This window comes from Etheostoma cragini, chromosome 22 (genome assembly GCF_013103735.1).
Source record: "Etheostoma cragini isolate CJK2018 chromosome 22, CSU_Ecrag_1.0, whole genome shotgun sequence".
Lineage (NCBI taxonomy): Eukaryota > Metazoa > Chordata > Actinopteri > Perciformes > Percidae > Etheostoma > Etheostoma cragini.
Genome location: NC_048428.1, coordinates 7698856 through 7718520, shown reverse-complemented (window position 1 = coordinate 7718520; position 19665 = coordinate 7698856). Strand labels below are relative to the sequence as shown.

At 40.9% G+C, this 19665-nt stretch overlaps 1 protein-coding gene across 13 annotated transcripts in view; it reads right to left on the bottom strand.

The window, feature by feature from the left end:
* ntng1a (netrin g1a) overlaps window positions 1-19665 on the bottom strand; it is a 118762-nt gene that overhangs the window by 27933 nt on the left and 71164 nt on the right. For all 13 annotated transcript variants that reach the window (XM_034861831.1, XM_034861836.1, XM_034861843.1 and 10 more), the window contains exon 4: window positions 7792-7964. In XM_034861831.1, the coding sequence (XP_034717722.1) occupies window positions 7792-7964 (173 nt within the window). The remainder of the gene's footprint in view (window positions 1-7791; window positions 7965-19665) is intronic.

Below are 19665 nucleotides of genomic sequence, written 5' to 3'. Positions count from 1 at the left end.
CAGTGGCTGTCCACGTCTTGTGCAACAAAAAAAGCACCTTTCGGCATGTGTGTAGAACGTACCGGGGAGAGCAGCATCTAGACTGGGTTTAGCGAGTAGTACGTAAGGGCGAAATTCTGCATGGGGAGGTTGGTCGGGGGTTTGATGGCTCAAACACAGGACTTTCACCCAGGAGAGCAGGGTTCGTTTCCTGCGTGTGTCCTTATTCGTCCTGTTAGTGCCGCCTGTCAGGGAGGCTGCTTTCTTCTTTAACCAGCCCGTTATTCTTAGTGTGGAGGAACCATAAGTCCGCCCACGACGTTTTCCTTAACCTAACAGCATCAAAAGGGACCAACCAAGCGCGCTTAGGTAAAGCGTTTTATATGACACTAAAGGAGACTTTTAGCGTCAATAACAATGACAAAGGCCCCTGACCAAGCGTCCGCATTTTACGAGATGGGAGTGAGAATGTTTTGGTTCTTCACGACCTCCGATAGCTTCGCTTTGTCCTTTCCTACAAGCTTAGCTTCTCTTTCACTGGTAACAATTATTTTTAATTTGCATTTGTGAAGAAATTTACCCTGGGTGAGGTCAGAATGCATCTTTAAATGGATGAATAACTATAAAGTTGGGAATCTGCAGAGGGATTTTAACATTCCTGATGAATAATGTATCCGCGTCTGTGCATTTGGCAAATTAAAGCTTTCATCAGTTTACAAAATATTATCCTACAAAATAGAATTCAGCAAGCTACACTAGTTTGTAAAAGCAGTCGAGCAGTTTTGAACTCCAGTATGAAGCAACGTTGTTGGATACATCTGCTGATGCTTTGAAACCCAGCACTTGTGTCTCTCAAAAGATTTGTTTTAGAAACATTTAGGAAAGTAAATTTCATTATTTGTCTGTTAATTACCACAATATCTAATACAACATGACAGATGTAAGTAAAGGACTTGATCTGAAGATCCTATCTGGATTCTTTGAATTGAACCAGCATTGAACCAGCATGTGGCCATTTATTCAGCTTGTTTTTATGCAGATCCAGATGCAGTGTCTATCATTAACATATTCAAATTTGTAACATAAATATATGTCTGAACTGTCATTGCTTTCCAGTATCTTTTCTGTTGAATGGCCATTAGTGTGTGCACACGTTCTGTACGTGTGTGTGTGTGTGTGTGTGTGTGTGTGTGTGTGTGTGTGTGTGTGTGTGTGTGTACTTGTTTGAGTTGAATCCACTTGAAACCTTAAAGACTTATTATGCTCCTTTTCAGGTTCAAAATTGTATTTAGAGGTTGTACCAGAATAGGTTTACATGTTTTAATCTTCAAAAAATACTATATATTATTGTCACACTGCAAGTTGCTGCAGCTCCTTTTTTCACACTGTGTGTTGACTGAGTGAGGCATCTCACTTCTACACACTGACACGGGTTTGTCACAGAAGTTAAAGCTGGACTATAATACTGCTGTTTGGAGCAGTTTGTATTTTGGGGGTGGACTTTGGGCTTTTTCACTTTGTAAACTTTGTGTAAATCCCAAGAACAAAAAAGATATATAACACAAAAAAGGTAAGGGGAAAAGCCAGAAAGCATAATAGGAGCACTTTAACTTGAGCAGAGTTGCTACTGATTCCACGGACATCCAGCATTTAAGCTAAACTTAGCTAATCTTCCAACCAGGTCTCACGGCAGTTTATGAAATGGCCCCATTATTTTTGATCTATTGATTTGTCAACAGGGACAGGATTTTATCGTTTATTTGGGAACGAGACCATTTCATGAACTGCCATGAGACTGGGCTGCCGCAGTCTGCTGCGGGGGACAACAGCGGCCACCGGGACACAATCCGCAGCCTCTGGGGGACGCAACAACGAGGAAATGAAATGCCACACGCCGGCAACAACAACAGGACGGATGGTTTGACCCATCGACCAATACTGCTCGCTACTGTAATCATGCTGTAATCATGAAAGATGCCTTCCGTTAAAATATATTAGATCGAAATTCCTGCTCACCACCACGAAAAAACTGAGAAAATTGTGTCCCTGTACACGAATCAATAGATTAAATAACGTCACTATTTCACGGACTGCCGTGGCATTGGGCTGGATCTTCTTTTGATACTACTACTACTGCAGACACATACAGGGTGCAGAAAAGTACTATTCTCCAAATCCAGTTTTTAGTTTAAAGTGCATTCAATGATTTTTTTTCCCTTTAATATAACATTCAGGATACATTTTTACCATTTGAAATCAACTTTTCAAAGGCCACCCGTTATTGCCCCCCATCCATCGCCGGCTTCTATCTCCCTCAGTTTCCTCAGCCCTACAGTGAAATGAACTGCCATGGTTAATTCTCGAACTGATCCCTCTCCTTCTGTCTCCACACAGGGAGAAAGCTGAGAGACGGGTGGGGGTGAGAGTCATAGATGGAGAGAGGGAAAGCGAGAAAGACAGAGCCACCCCAGAAGGCTGAGTTAGCTGTGACAGAGAGTGATGCCCACTTCCCCTCCCTCTATCTCCGCCATCCTTTTCTCTCTTCATCACTTCTTGAATTCTGTTCTTCTTCTTCTTCTTCTTCTTCTTCTTTGTGCCATTGTAAGATGAAATATAGCCCCTCCCTAACTTCACACCCCCCTCCGGATAATGATTCATCGATCTCCTTATCGCATCAGACGACTCGATGGGCATAGTAAAAAGAAATTAAATCTTAATTAAATTTTCATCTTTGACAAATTTGTATCCAAGGAGCTGCCATATGCTCACTGGGTTTGGGGGAAATATTGAGAGGGAAGGGTACTTTTAGTATTTGTAGTTGAATGGGCTTGAACATTCTGGAACAGCACAAGGTGCATTTTTCTGTCAGCTTCGTGCATGTATTTTCTATTCAAGAGGGACAGAATCAAATTCCTATAGATTTTTCACTGCATTATTACATTATGGATTTTTCCCCTCCAAGACAAAGTATAATAATGCACTTTATACTAAGACTGTTTTTCATCACTTGCAGGGCAAAGGTAGTGTGTGTGTGTGTGTGTGTGTCCTTGGGTAGTGGAGGTTTGGATGAGCACCTGTTTCTGTGTGTGTGTGTGTGTGTGTGTGTGTGTGTGTGTGTCTATGTGTGTGTGTGTGTGTGTGAGTGTGAGTGTGTGTCACCTTTTTTAATAACGTGCTGTCAATCTGGGCTCTGGCTATGGCCATTTCACTAACCCTCCCTAAGTCTCATAACACGGATCCTCTGGGATGAAGAATAAGTCATCAGCCAGTGGCAGAGAGTCCTCGAGCACCGCAGAGAAAGGCAGAAATCACAGCGGATGCAATAAGGGGACAGGAGGGGATAAAACTCCCTGCTGCTTCAGCTGATGTATGGCAGGCGAACTGGAGAGGATAACAAGGACGGGATGGTGTTGACTGTCTTTATGCTAAACGTGAATCATATCAACGCAAAGGTCAATCATTCATTAATTAATGTATTCACTCACAGCTTATCTGCCCCCTAGTGCCCATTAGCAGCCATTGAGAAAGTGTAAACATGTCGACCTGGATCAAAGTTTAGCTATGGGGGGATCCAAAGAAACAATACACAGTGAGAGTTTGAGAATGTGTTGGAGAGAAAACCTTTGAAAAAATGAGGAAATGGAGGTAATATATCCCAAAGGTTTGCATGGCTTGTCAAAAAAAAGCTTTACATTTCTCCGTCTACCCAAGGCAAAGTTTATCTGCAGAGCCCAATATTACAAAAAGGAAGGGCCTTGTGCAAGAACATTTTTATATCTTCATCTTAAATCATCCTTTTTTCTATAAGGTCTGCTCATACTCAAGAGTACTACGAGTCCAATTCAGCACTCCATCTTAATTGCTCGTTTTAACTCGATGAGAGCCCACCGTTCATGAGTAGGTGTGAATTTTGGAATGATCATTAGCATGAACGCACCTCTGTTGCCACATAAGGGTTCCACACTGGCTGTGGACAAGTTTATTCACAAAGATGTCATAGAAGAGCACAAAGTAGAACTTTATACTGCAGAGATTCAAGTCAAAAACCAGCAGACAAATGGAACATATTAAGCAGTGTCAGTAGTCATTAAAGTTGATCCCAACTAATTACTATCGAAGGTTTATCATGCGCACGTGCCACATTCAAACCAATCTGTTCATACAAGGCCCCTGTCTCATTGGGCTAACAGGCCCACATGAACTAAGGTTCCCAGCACAGCCCAAGCTCTTGAGGAAGACAATGACAAATTTCTCATGTGATGTGACGTCACCACAAGACACTGGAAAAAAGAATAGACTACTGTAAAGCTGTCCTACTTTCTGCAGCCCAAGCGAGTAAATAACTGGTTCTATCCTACATTAGCATTGCAGCTGCAGCTTGGGTAAACCTTATTTATTCACTCTAATTTATTTATTATATCAGTGCAAAGTCCCTAAAGCTTGTGTCCGCACTGCAACTCCACAGGCACTTCACAATAATAATGATGATGCAAGATCATACAATCTGCTGATGGAATGGTTCATACATGGAACCCTGGTAGATGGCCCCTATAAATGAAAATGAATGTGGTGGAGTATTATAGTAGATTTATTTTAGACTGCTGTTCCCAATAATGACACCCTCCTAAAGTGTCATATGTATCATTATTACTGTTTATGTTTGTCCATGCCATTCTTATATGATACGACCTTGGGGTCAAGAGAAGAGGCCAACCATTGTGAGTGGGGAAGCCTTTTTCCGGAACGTGTTTCTAAATCATGTCTTGTTTTTTGCGGGAGAGATAAAAAATGGATGATACAGCTACATATTTTTCCCCAAAACGTCTAAAATCCTGAGTAATTTGTATGTAGACAAAACAAAGCAGGACACTAAGCACTGTAACATGGTAAAATCAGCAGCGTTGTTTTTTGAATAGAATAACTGTTGATCTCTTATTTATTGTTAGTCTTTTTCACTGAAAAGTACCTTGAACAAACTTTTTTGGGGCTCAATTCTCAATGTAAACAATAATCTAGTGCCTAATGAAAAAAATATGAGGCTTTCTTCTTGCTTGTACAATTTACAGTTCTCTCTCAGAATCTCTTTTGTATCCAAGCTAATTTGGTATTGGAACTGAATTTTCCCTCACCTAAATGATATCAAATTGGCAATGTAATCCAATCATCTTGTGAATCGGAATTGAATCGATTTGGGAAATCACTGGCGATACCCAGCCCTACTTAGTATGATTTGAATAACCTCTTCAGTGGAATGTTGCTGATAATATCTACGCACAATAAATTTGAGTTAGTCCTACCACAAACGACAATACAGAGTCAGTAGAAAGGAAAAAAAACTCATATGCACAAATTATGTATAATCATAGATAATAAGTCATTGCTTTGTTTATTTTAACAGCTCCGGAAACACTGTTCTCAGTTATTATAGTTGAACCAAAGTTTAACAAAGAAGTGCTCATTTCATAAGGTCTGCAAGTCACTTTCCTTTCAATACAGATAAAAAGAAAAGCTTGTAATTAAAAGGTAAAGGAAACTGAAACCCTGACCCTACAGGCTGAGTTTGTACAGATGGAGGAGAGAGCATGCTTTTTAGTCAAAGCACTGACTTGGTGACGTGGCTGTGATATTAATCAGACACAAGGCATTTTCAGGCAGAGGCAATATAATCTTACTGCCCCAATATAAGCTATAACATATATAAACTTACTGTGGTTGACCACAACATACTATTAGATCGACTGGAAAGCTGGGTTGGCCTCTCCGGATCTGTACTTAAAGTGGTTACAATCATACTTAAAAAATAGGATTTACTTTGTGTCCATAGGTAATTATGCTTCGGAACACAAAGATATGATGTGTGGAGTTCTACAAGGCTCTGTCCTAGGACCCCTTCTATTAAATATCTATATGCTTCCACTGGCTCATATTATGAAAGATAATAATATAAATTATTATAGGTATGCCGATGAAACAGATCTACATAACACTGTCACCTGAAGACTACAGTCCAATACAAAAACTGGCTAAACAAACTAATGATGGGTGTGCCACAACTAATTAAGAACCAGCACCCAGCTTTAAACAATGTTAAAAACAACAGACAAAGCCAGAAATCTGGGTGTATTTATGGACTCTGACCTGAAGTTAAGTAGCCACATTAGGCAATAACAAAGTCAGCCTTTTACCACCTTAAAAACACATCAAGGGTAAAAGGACTGTCAACAAGATCTGCAACAACGTATTGATCAGTCCAATTCTGAAGTCTTTACACTGGCTTCCTGTGCCCCAAAGAATAGATTTCAAAATTCTTCTGCTGGTTTATAAGTCGCTGAATGGTTTAGAGCCAAATTACCTGTCACATCTACTAGTGAATTTTGAACCGCAGAGGCCTCTAAGGTCATCAGGGAAAGGTCTGCTTGCCATCCCCAGAACCAGAACAAAAAAGGGGGAAGCGGAGTTCAGTTTCTATGCTCCGTATATCTGGAACAAACTCCCGGTAAACTGTAGATTTGCACCAACGCTTTGCTCTTTTCAGTCAAGGCTGAAGACCTTCCTTTTCAATATTGCCTTTGTTTAATTATTTGCTGCTGAAAAGGGCTATACAAATAACATTGCCTTGCCCTGCCTTACTGTACATTCAAAACTAATTATTTAAATGTCCAATGACACAGTGTTTTTGGATGCTTTTATATAGCCCTTAGTGGTCCCCTAATAGTCTCTTTCCCAAAAGTTAGCCTTGGTGCAGAAGTAACGCCACTAGAGCCAGTCCCACAATGAGCTTTCCCTAGTATGTGCCATTTCTTTTGAAATCAGCTTTTGAGGAGGAGAGGGGGGGAAAGGTGGAAGCTGGGGGTGTGGCCTTGACCAACAGCCACTTTGCTCATTTGAAAGCCAGGATGTCTCTCTCTCATGGGGGGCCCAAATTCTCAGGGTGGGCAAAGCAGAGCAAGGGGAGGTAACCTTGCCACTTATGACCTCATAAGGGGTAAGATTCCAGATCGGCCCATCTGGGCTTTCATTTTCTCAAAGTTAGAGCAGGATACCCAGGGCTCAGTTTACACCTATCAACATTTCTAGCCACTGGGGGACCATAGACAGGCTGGGGGAACTCATATTAATGTTAAAAAAATAAAGTGACATTTTCATGCCATGTGACCTGATATTAAAACGAAAACTAATAAATGAATACATTTGCAGTTTTTGTGCATATTAAGTTGCTAATATGGAGCAAAGTGGAAATGTGTGCTTTCACTATCAATAACTTACTTACTGCTTTGACTGCTCCCTTTTCTAATACAGTTTGCCCAGTCTAATTTGACATAAGTTTACAAATTGTTGGTCCAATTTCAGCTACTCTTGAGAAGATTTAAATGTCAAAACATTCCGGTTTTATTTGGCTAAATTACAACTCAGGGCTACAGAACCCGGTAACAGCAGCCTGTTCACACTTTACAATCATTGGCTTAACTTCCCTTTACTACAGCCTCCTGTGGACTACATCCACAGGACTTGATCAATCAAATTCAGAAAAGTCTTCTCAACATTTTATCTCTCGCCAAAACGTCGTTGGTTGCTTCACAGTGCTTTGGAACCTCACTATTCTGACGGTGATTGTCAGAACTCTCAAGATGACACATGATGGTGCTAATTAGAATTAATGTTGCAACAGAACTCTTCTGCCTTTGTTGGAAAGCTCCATTATTTTTGCCCAGTGCTTGTAAGACCTATACTAATACCTGCTGTGTCCTTTTAATTACTCAACTCAACTTTGGTGTGTGTGTGTGTTTGTGTGTGTGTGTGTGTTTTACTCACAGATATTGGCTGTGCCCTTTGGGATAGGCAGGTAGGAGCCAGTGCTCCATGCCCGGCCCTGGTAATTCTTCTTACAGCGTCCGCAGTCAGGCCCAGTTGTGTTGTGTTCACACTCGCAGCTCAACTTCTCTTTGTCATATACACAGCTGTTAGCGTGAAGGTTGCACTTGCACCTGTCAAACAGAGAGAAGGAGGGTGGGTGGGGGTGGGGATGGGGGAGTGGGGGAGTTTGAAAGAGCACAACCACGTCAACATGAGTGGATTTGCTGGCGCTGAACAAAAGACAGTTTTTCTTCCTGTCCTTGACAAACTGTGGCATTGGAATACAGTCACAACAGCTAAAACAGTTGCTTCTCCAACTTCCAAGAGGAGCTAGTTCAAAAGGAGGTAGACAGTTGCATGAAGAAATCTGGCATCATTATTTTTTTATCCTCTATTGTTTCCCCCCCTCCACTTGGGAAGTTATAGCTGAGTTTTAATTGTCCCACTGGAGGAGCATAATTGCAGTGAGGTCGCAGTGGATAGGCGAGGAAAGATCAGGAGGGAGAGAGAGGGACAAAGATGCGTGAGGGGAGGCTGAGGAAAACAAGCCAAGCTAAATTGTAGAACAAGCATTGAGAGAATGGAGGTACCGAGACTTGCTGCTCTGCGAGGCGATGAAAAGCTCACAGTTAGCCAGAGGGCGGCAATGGAGCAACAGCAAGGCTACGTTCGCTGTGACAAATTAATATGAGATGAGATCTTAGAAGCATATTTCTAGTTTGGAAAGAGGGACTCCCTGAAGGTGCACTAAATCCTCGCTCACATCCTGCTCACCAGAACCTTCATTTAGCAATAAACTCAGCAAATTCATTTTCTGCTGTGGCTAGATGAGCATTGAGGGGATATCTATCTGTTAAATGAATTTATGATCCTCATGCAGCATAAAGTACTCTGAGGAGGAATATGGGGAATGGTTCGACCTCTTTTTGAAGAACTCTGCAATAGAGAACAAATGAGTGAGTGTTATAAAAACTATTCGACGCAAAGGTTGAAATTTTGCTTTGTGACCATACATTGGGTTTTTTAATGGTTTACTTAAAATAAGAAGTAGGATCCTTTTCTTAGCACATAAACTGATTAATTAAATGTTCCTTTTCAAAAAAAATCAAGAACTTTAGATATTGTATGTTTAGTAGGTGTTTATATTTGCCATAGTGATTGAGTTACATCTAAGTTGTGTTTCCTTTCACGTAATGTTTTCCATATTTTTATTTTTTCCACCCCCTGTCTATTTTCTGTTGTACTGGTCTCCTACTGCTTATTACTTAGTGAAGAAGTGAGCGGGTATCACTCTCTGCTTGACATCTAATGCTGAAATGTGACACGACACACTCCCAAAATATATATACAAATTAAATGACATTCATGTTTCCAAACACGTCATGAGTCACGATACAATGCCAATGCCAACACTGGCTGCAACTTTAAAGCGCCCATATTTCGCTAATTTTCAGGTTCATAATTGTATTTTGAGGTTGTCCCAGAAGTGGTTTACATGGTTTCATTTTCAAAAAATAACATATTTTTGTTCTACTGCACATTGCTGCAGATCAGCTAGATAACTCTTTCTCCAACTTTGGTCAGTACAAGGCAGGATTAGCTGGAGACTTCTTCTAAATGAGGGGCACTTGTGGAATACCTGCAGAACGGGGACATGTATGTAGTTCTTTTAGAGATCATGGTGAACTATTGTGTATTGTAGCAGTGTTTTGCCATTGAGAACGAGCTAGCCACGGATAGCCACCTCGTCTCGGCTAGTAACGCAGAAAGCCGTGCAGATGTTGAACAGCTCATTGGGAGACATAAGGCAAGAGGACATTCAGAAACGGGATCTCACTCAAAACAGCATGGGTAGTTTTTTTCCAAGTTTGTATGTGTGTGGTAGCACCAGAGACACAAAATATCACCCCAAACCCCAGAAAAAGTTTTTTTCATAATATGAGCACTTTAAATTAAAACTGGAAATCTGACTTCCAAAATGCATGACTCATCCTCAAATTATGGAACTGTAGCTGTGTTTGTTTATTTTAGGATACAATTCTGAGAGGCGGACAAAATGGCAATATTCAAGCCTGTCTCCCTCTTTTAAAGGTGCCCTAACATTTAGCTATTATCGTAAAAAACAAGAAAAAGGAGCAAGGTTAAAGGGATGTTTCCCTTGGTTTCTCAGGCAGAGAGTGAGAGGCAGAGGGAGGAGATGACACAGATAGCCCCACAGTTATGTTCGCTAACGTCTTAGTTAGAAACTCCGGTGATAGCTGGCCTCTGTCACCCTGTCCATTCTGCTTCACCACAGCTTAGCTTGATCCTCGCAGACATATCATAATGGAGGAAAAGCAGTCTTAAACCACTCACTACTCCTTCAACCTCAACGTATCTGCTATTCACCTCAAATCAAGGGCTGTAAATCGGTTTGGGGTCCGATGCCTGGTTACGTTTCAGATCTGGTTTAGCGCTTGAAGAGACAGCACTCTCTAAAACCACTCAATGATCACAAGTGCACGTTGTGCTTTTTTACATCTATTTCAGTAGTCACAAGCTCCCAGAGATTGTTGGAGATTTCATACATATCTTATACTTTTTCAAGCTTACATGCGCTTTAGTTTTGAGGTGGGGCATGCAGTTTGGAGTAGGTTGCTTATGTAATATAAGGTGTGCAAAAGTAAGTAGGCTACACCTGTTATTCCATCATTTTTAAATCCTCATTTCATAGCTCGTGCTGCTCAGGTCCTTTCCAGGTTGTAAACACAAGATGAGAACTGTAATATGGCTGATAGTTATAACTGTGGTGCTTCTGCCTTCTTGGCCAGCAGAAGCTGATAACAAATGTTATCATCATGAAGGCTGACCCTGTATGTTCCTTTCCTCCGTGGGTGATTTTGTCTATGCTGCATTTCTGTTTATATTGTAACTGGTGTGCCGTCTTGGCCAGGTCTCCCTCGGAAAAGAGATTTTAATCTCAAGGGACTTCCTGGTTAAATAAAGGTTAAATAAAAATAAAAAATAAAAAAAATATGTATCTGATAAGGATTCTAAAGGATTCACATTCAATTTATGTGAATCTACATTTGTCTGGTTGCACTGACGCTCGATCTATAATTACTAGTGTTTGTTTGTTCATGTGATGGCATTTCTCTGACCGGTTTCTCTTGCCTCATCATGGTAATGAGGCTTCCATGTAGAAACTAAAATCAATCAAAAATACTGCTGAAGTGTTTTCAAAGAAATAAGAGCAGAAACAGTTTTTTATTGGAGTCTCTGATGGAGTCCACTTTGTGAAATATATGTGAGATCCTTTTGAAACACTGGATTCAATCTTTATAGTAATATCCAGTTGACATTGATATGTAGTGGGATTGATTCAGCATAATTAGTGGCTAAAATCAAGATCAAAATGCAGTACTGTTAAATGCCCTTTGTTTCCTTCTTTGTTAAAAGTCTACCTTATTAGTGTGTGTGTGTGTGTGTGTGTGCGAGGAGTGGGTAGAGGATGTGGATTGAAATGACTTTGCATGGAGCCCTTTGTGATTTAACCTTCAGCTTCTTTTAACATCGCTAACATTTTAATCAGCGTCCAGAAATGATAGCGCCGTCGGCATAATGATGGAGACCGCCAGTGAGGCCCGTTGGGTCTCATATCCACCAGTGCTGTTGTGCTGCCAATCAGGCGTGGCTCTTGAATGTAGATACCAGGGGAGACTCCCTCACTGCCAAGACAACATGTATTTAACAGCATTTTAATAGCAAATTTCCTCTCAGGCTACGACGTGTGCACATCTTCATTTCCTACTGGGCCCGCTTCACTTTGAAAGCTCTGTGGGTTGTCTTCTGCTGACTTTCCATCAGTCTTTGTATCGTTCTCTTCATATCTCTCCTCTCCATCCACCTATTAGTCTGTCATTTTTAAACTCTGGTATCTGCTTTTAATAAATATTCATGGAGCTAAGGCATCTTTGTTTTTGTGTGGTGCTCTCAAAGTGATATTGCTCGAGGCATTATTGAGTGTGCCAGCCACCGCCTGTGAGCTAAAGGTCCTGATATGTATTCACAAAATTACCCATGAGGCTATGAGCTTAAATTGCTAGACTGGCAACAACAAAAAAAGAGAGAGGTGAAAAAAAGAAGTTTTGATTCCATTTTGTCTGAGAGAAAGCAGCAAACATTCTCATATCTGACACAAGTTTAAAGTTCTCCTTGAAATGTGGGAGACAGAAGATATTGTTGGGCGCACATTTATTATTTTTCTTTATCCTGGTGGAAATGCGAGCAGAGCAGCCCGTTGAGACGCAGCTTACCTGGAGCAGTGTGTCTCTGACCTCTGCAGTAATGGCTTTCTGATTGACACCGTGGGTGCAGACGACATATTGCGCCTTCCCACTGGTGATGCCGGCAACAACAAACAAAAACTGAGCACCGCAGTTCCCTGTTTCTCAAAAACAAATGCCCCTCTCCTTTCTATCACTTCAGCCATTATCTACATAATTCCATTTAGCCAAGTTCATTCCCCGACATTGCTCCATTTTGCTTGTTGCGGCTTCAAAGCCAAAACTCTCAGCCACTAATTGATAGTAATTATCCATAATCCAAGCCTACAACATCCCAGACGCACAAAGCTGCTGATCCCAACAAATTGAGCAGACTAAACTCAACATGGTCCTTAAGTGGGTTAGCTAAGTGAAGCAATTAAATTTCAATCTAACGCCCAGGTGTTTTCATACGCAAGCCAATTGGGTCAAACATTCTGTTAATAAACGCTTTTTTTTAGCTCATGTCTGCATTCAGTATGTGCTGTAAAGGAGCGACAACACACCGGAGGTTGCAAGGGGCGGGCAGTGAGGGGAGAGTGTTTCAGAGAACACTTTGGCTTAATTATGTGTGATGAAAATGAGATGAAAATGTAATAGAAACACAGGAGTGGCTGTTTAAAAGGCCTTGAGGTGAGTGTGTGTGTGTGTGTGTGTGTGCGCACGGGCGATTTGTTGTCGGTGGAATGGATAATTGCGAAACACAAACAGAATGAAACTGACTGTACAATATATTTCTCCCACCTGATCCCCCCCGAACATACACGTCTGCATTGGCTTATAACAGATCAGCCGGTATACGAACGTGTTACCTGCTAATTGCCTCCTCTACCTTTTTTTCTCCCCCTGCCCTCATGTCCTCCGGCCTGCAGTGCATTGTGGGAAGTGGAAGGAGTGAGACATCAACACCAAGCTCTCGTGGGATAGACCTCGCCCCCCAACCTTCCCCTAATTATTTCCTTCTTTCACTAGAAAGTGGGCGGTTAGAGAGAAGTGGAGGCTGGGAGAAGAACCATGTCACATTCTCTGTATTACTCCTCACTTAAATGTCAACGCATGGTTCAATCTGTTGGTCTGACAAAAAAAACATTTACACAGCTACTGTATAACATATAACATTATAGCCATATTTAGAATATACATATGTTGAACATACTGTATCTAAGAATATATATATATAATGCTACAGAACTTGCATTGGGATGAATACATATGCTTCATTAATGTACAGACTAGAGAAAAAGGAGAGAAACTGGAACAGAACAGAAAGAACTGGAGTTTCAGTCATTGGCTGAGCTGAACAGTCACGCAGATAGTCAGAGTCAGAGCATCTTAGGACTAAAAGGTCAGTTGGTCATTGGTTATTAAGGGCAAATAAACACAAGTGAAATTGATGCAAGGCAGAACATCTGTCTGAGCACAGTTGCAGTCCTCAGAACAGAATACACAACCTTTACACAGACAACACTGGCTGAAAGACTTCTTGGGTATTTAGCAATTTGGTTTGGTAATGCTGCTTGTAACAGCTTAAACTAATGACAGTAAAAATGTACTTGAAGTCAAAGATAAAGCAGGATCACTTAGAGCAGCCCGGCTGTGCAGATGTGGTAGTTTTTTTAAATTATATTTTTAGTCAGATGTTTCCATTAAACAGAATTTCACAGGCTTTTTTTTTAGATTGTTACGGCCCAAAATGCCTGATTTTGTGGGAGCTTTTGTAAAAAATTACAATAAAAAAGTTGTCATGTCCTTTTGTTTTTTTGCTGCAATGAAGTTGCAAGAGACGGTGAAAATTGCAAAAAAGTTTTTGGGGTATATATCTTTATAAATTAAAAGGAAACTTATTTCGGGGAGAGTAAAACTACTGTAGGCTGAGCTTTCCTTGTAATCTTACCAAAAAGGCTCAGGATGCTGCAAATGTTGGTATAATATAGAAATGGCTGGTGGATTTAAAACAACAACAAAAATGATTGAATGAATCAAATTTGAACATATCTGTCAGTGGCTTGTTAATCTTTACATTTCCTGATATGGGACACATTCATACGGTTTGATAAAGGACTTAATGGACTTTAACTTATCATTGCACTTACAATAACGAGCGTTGCTGTCCTCAATTTAGATCATCCTGTACATCTCATCGCCGTTTTTTCCTGCATCTTCTGTGTGTGTGTGTGTGTGTGTGTGTGTGTGTGTGTGGGTGTGTGTGTGTGTGTGTGTGTGTGTGTGTGTTTTTGTGTGTCAGTCGCAGGGGGAACTGAGCAGCCCCGCCCGCTGCAGCAAGCCAACAGGATTGAAACAGCAGCTGCTTCAGCGACTTTATAGTGAAAAAAAACATCACAGCGTACATTGATGTTAAAATGTATCCAGGTTGGCAGGACGGTCTGAAATTATTTGCATGTCTCATATCAGAAACAAGAAAATTAATATGGCCATGTATGTTACATCAACCCATTCTCACTCCGACTTGGTCATTGGCTCTCAGAGTCACATACTGACACAAAGTCTGGCACGTGGGACTGCTGGGATTGGTTGAAGTTGCAGAAAACTGTGGTTATTGGTCAAATTTGAAGTAAAGTTGTGGTGATTGGTCAAAATTGCAAGTCCCACCAAAGTCACGATGATTGGTTGAATTTGCTTGATTTGTTGTGATCCTGGAGGGACTGATTAAAGTTTGTATAAATGCAACATACATGAACAAATGACTTCACAAAGAGGAGTTGAGTCTAAACAGAAGCTATAACTGTCTATTGGGACTGCCTGGCTATTCTTACATTTACAACAGTACATGCTGGAAAATGCTGATATGCTTCAGCAGCCAATTAAGCCTTTGGGTGGCACACACACACATTGGGACCCAGCTGCCTAACCATGGCAACAGCATAAAAAATTACAGAACTTTAAATTATTTTAACGATTGTTTTGACGAGCTGTTGAAGGGTTCTTCTGTATCTTTCTCTCAAAATAATGCTTTATGAATTTAACTCTAATTTATAAGCAGCTTAGATAGCAGTAGAATCCATTTTGTGACCCTTGTCACTGCACTGCAAGTTCAGTCCATCTCCGGTTTCCTGCGTTGAGGTAAAGTGCTGCCTGCCTGCATCAATCCGTGCAGGCCATCCATCTATCGAATCCTCAGCATTACTAATGTATGCAGTTGGACATGCTATCCAAGCAGGAGTCAATCAGGAGGTCTTTACTGCCTGTGACATGCCAAGCCAGTTCAATACAATCGACATGCTGGGCCTAGCTGATACTGCTCTCAGCTAAAGACTATTGGCTGTGGACCCGGCGACAGAAAATGCACTGCGGAGGAGGGAGACAGCTCCATCACGGTCAGCATGCTGGTGCCACACAGATTCAAGGCGAGGCCAGGTGGAGAAGAGATATTAAGTGATCTTGTCATTTCATAAGCGACATCGTTGAAGTAACTCCCCAAAGATCCTGCCAACATTGATCTGTTTGGGTCGGTAGCTGGTCCGCAGACTGCCGAGGTTAGCCTGCGTTTGACCTCTGTGTGTGTGTGAGAGAGAGAGAGAGAGAGTGTGAGTGTATGAAGAAAGAGAGATCAAATGTAATGTATCAGCATAAAACATTTGCCTCATCCCCAGCCACACATCTAAATTTTACTTACCACTACTTCTTAACTGTCTGTTATCTTGCTTCTTGCTAATGTCACCAGCCATTAAACTTGTTACATAATCCCCAGTCTGGAGCAGACATTTCCCATGGCTATGCCCACCAGGGGCCAGAATCTGAAACCAGGGTAGGACCCAAAGAGCAGGTGTAATTACAGAAAAGGCTGGCCATTTCCCAGCTGGTAAAGGGGTTAACTCTTAGCATCTCTTCTCCTTCTTGGACCCTCGGCTGGGTTCATTGTTAGTGCCGGTGGTAACAGAGTTCACTGCTTGGAAACAAGTCTCTGATAGACCAGAGGGGGCAGCGTTTTCACTACATCCATGGGAGGCTGTACGGCCTCTGGTGATTAATGAGAATGGCACGAGATGGAAAGAATTGCTTGAAGGAGTGCATGCAGGTGTGTGCGGGTGAGATAGAAGAGAAGGGAAGATATAATGGGAGAAGAACTGGGTTTGTGTGTTTACATCTGGGCCATGGGTTTTTTATTTCTGCATTTCAGTTCAGGATCTGTGGCAGTTTTTTAGGCTCTAATGAGTCAAAAAGAGTCTATATTTAAAATGCAGGAAAAATGAAAGAAAAGCGAGACCAACATTGCATGTTTGGGTTCATGTAACGTCTAATGGACGGTATTAGGAGTCTGGCCATCACCAGACCAAGCTCAATCTTTAAAGATTGAACATTAGTCTGGGGAGGTTGCTCTGTATTTTCTACTGAAGAGGCGTGACCAATGAGCATAGTTCAAATAACTCTGTCCACTTAGATAGTCCTCCAACCAATCATACCAGCGATCTGGTGACATACTTTGCAGAGCTTCGGTGGCCTCAAAAAAGCTGCTTGCTGACACTTCTTTATCGTTGTGTTAAACCCACCAATAGCGCGCCAGGTGGATAAGCCAGTTTGTCATTTGTCCCCGCAGATTTGTAATTTTGTAATTTGGAAGCAGGATAGAAACATGTACAAGTTTCCAGGTGTACAGTCTGAGCTGCAGGGTGAATCCAAATTGCTGGCAGACCAGGCTGGGTTTACCCAGTCTAGGGTATTAGTGCAGTAAGACTGCAAAATATGGGAGGATTTATACAAATGGTCACAGAAACTGATTTCTTGTTGCAGCTTGACCGCTGCAGCATGGAAAATTTATTTGTGATATAACAACAGGGAAAAGCAGGTGCAAAATTTGCATTATAGTTATTTTAGTCAGCTACAAGAGGAGAAGAGAGATATGGCAGAGACTTATAGAGAGAAAGAGAGAGAGAGAGAGAGAGATTAGAAAAAGTGGACGTTCAAGATTTCAGTACCTATGGCGAGCTATAGTAGCTATATTTTATTACAAACTAATTTATAGAAACACAGAACACTGTAGCAAAGTTCACTCTACAGGAGCTGTCCGTTCAGCACCACAAACCACAACAGAAGCTAACAGGCTAACAATGCATTCATAGTAAAACCTGTATTTAATTAGTTAAACGTCTTTAATGTGAGGATAAACCTCTTGAGAGGCCCTATCTGATTTTAAAAGGGGAGGGTGTGTGTGTGTGTGTGTGTGTGTGTGTGTGTGTGTGTGTGTGTGTGTGTGTGTGTGTGTGTGTGTGTGTGTGTGTAGGGGGGGTCCTAAGACAAGGTTCTAATGAATATATGTAATATATATTCAGTATGTGGCCGCACCAAACCCTTTAGCTGCTAAAATGACCGATTAGTGTTAATTTTGCAAAATACAAGAAAAGGGAATTTTATACAAGTGGTTAGTGGAACTGATTAATCATTGCAGATGTATTTCTGCTATAACGTTTGGGAAAAGCAGTTTTATTGGGCAGAGACAGAAACAAAGAATGTTGTCGTAAAAGAAACATGTAATAAGTGAAAGACATATGTAATGTGTCTTATACAGGATGCTGTTCAGCATCACAAAACAAGCCAAAAGACAAAAGCAGTAGCTTTTCTGATCCGTCTATTAACAGCACATTTTGTGTTCAAACCAGGGACAGAAACATGTGGTCAAGATTTTCTTTTAAAATAGAGGAATCACAAAACTCTTTCAATGAAGCCTTTTAAATGTAGTCACAGACCTTTCCCCGGGTGCTATTGAACAGTGGATAGAGGTTTCCCAAACGGGTGAGAAAATTAGACATTATAAATCAGTGAACAAATACAGGCAATTCATGGCATAAACACTTTTTTTCATTACTATTTCCTTTTCTGACATTTATTTTCACTTTTTCAATGTTGTGGGAGCTTTTTTGATGTTTTTTCCTTAGTTATTTGATATATATTTCTGATATTTATTTTGAAGGCCCATTTTTTTTTGATAAAAAAAATTGAAAACGGGTCAAACTCGACCCAAGGTCAACATGAGGGTTAAAGCAATATTTCAATTTCAGCAACAGAAAGCATTCTTTTGCTTATTCCCTTCCAAATATGCACAAACGCCATCTTAAATTTACAACCCTTAAAAATGTCATTACTAAATGTCACCAACTTCTGATACTACTTAAGGCTGGCATGTATTTAGCTATGGCCATTAAATAAATGTATGTAAACTCATTAGTCACCTCTTTTAATAGTAGTTTGCATTTTCAGTGGCTCCATGGAGTCAAATGACTTGCACATGCGCCAGAGATTCATAGAAAACTGAATGTGCTGTATGAAATTCAGGAGAGAACAGCAAAATTCACAGTTATTCATGACATAATGAAGCCATCTGGAAAGGTGGAATTTCCTGCAGGTTAAAAAAGTGTAATTTTCAATTTGAACTCTGGAACTATTATTAAGACATTCTCAGCGTTACCACCAGTAAACACTGGTGTCAGGCGCCAAATTAATCAGGACTGAATTTTGAAGGATTAGAACTTTATATAACCCATAAGGTCTCAACTGCTGAACAGCAGTGTCAGTAAATACTCGCTACAAAACTACCAGTAACATAAATTAGCGCATTCTCGTAAATGGGTTTAAATAATATTGTACCGAAGGTAATGCACAGCAATTGGTATGGTATTTAGGCTTTATCAGTTCTTGGTGGTATCTGGCCCCCTTGGCCTTCCTATTGAGAGGATCTGGGTACGTGATTGCCCGGACCTGAGTATTGATCTCGACTGGCATGATGTATGGTCTAACATTCCAGATGTATCACGCAATCCAGACTATCAGCAGAGTCGCTACAATTTAATTCATAGGACATATCTCACCACATGAATATACTTAAAGCCCCTTATGCCCTTTCTTCCCACTAAGACCTGCCCGTTCAAGGTACACATTGCTCTCCTGTTCGTCAGTTCTGGAACAATATTGCATCCAAAATATCTGCCCTAACTAATGATATTGTACCTGTTACTGTCACTGTTTTGATTCTGAATGATCTGTCAGCCCTCCAGCTCTCTAAAACTCTTGGACTTACAGCGGCAAAGAGAATGATTGCAACCCGTTGGAAACCACCTCATGACCTGTCTATTTGTACTTGGACCCTTTCCTTTCTGGATGTCATATATATGGAGCTCTCCGTGACTCGCATAAATGCAGCCCCAAGAAATGTTTTGGACACTTGGCTCAGCTTTGCTGAAAATCCATGCTGTAGACTTGTGCTATGGCCTTCTCACTTCTGTCTGTTTGTGTTTGGTCCCTTATGCCGGTCTCTCTGGCAATGCCTGTTGTTTGTTTGTCTGTCTCTGTATGTATTGTTTGTGAGCTGCAGACATCGTTCTTGCTGTTGTGTTTTTGTTTTGTCTCCCTCCTTGCTGTATTTCCTCTCTTTGTTTTGGTGTGAAAACAATTTGTCGCAAGGAAAGATTGTGGAAAAGGTGTACTGTCTTCTTTGGTATGTGTAGTGTACTTTTCTGTATATTTTCATCTGTTCTGTACTTCTTCTTAAAAATAAAATTTAAAAAAATGTGACATG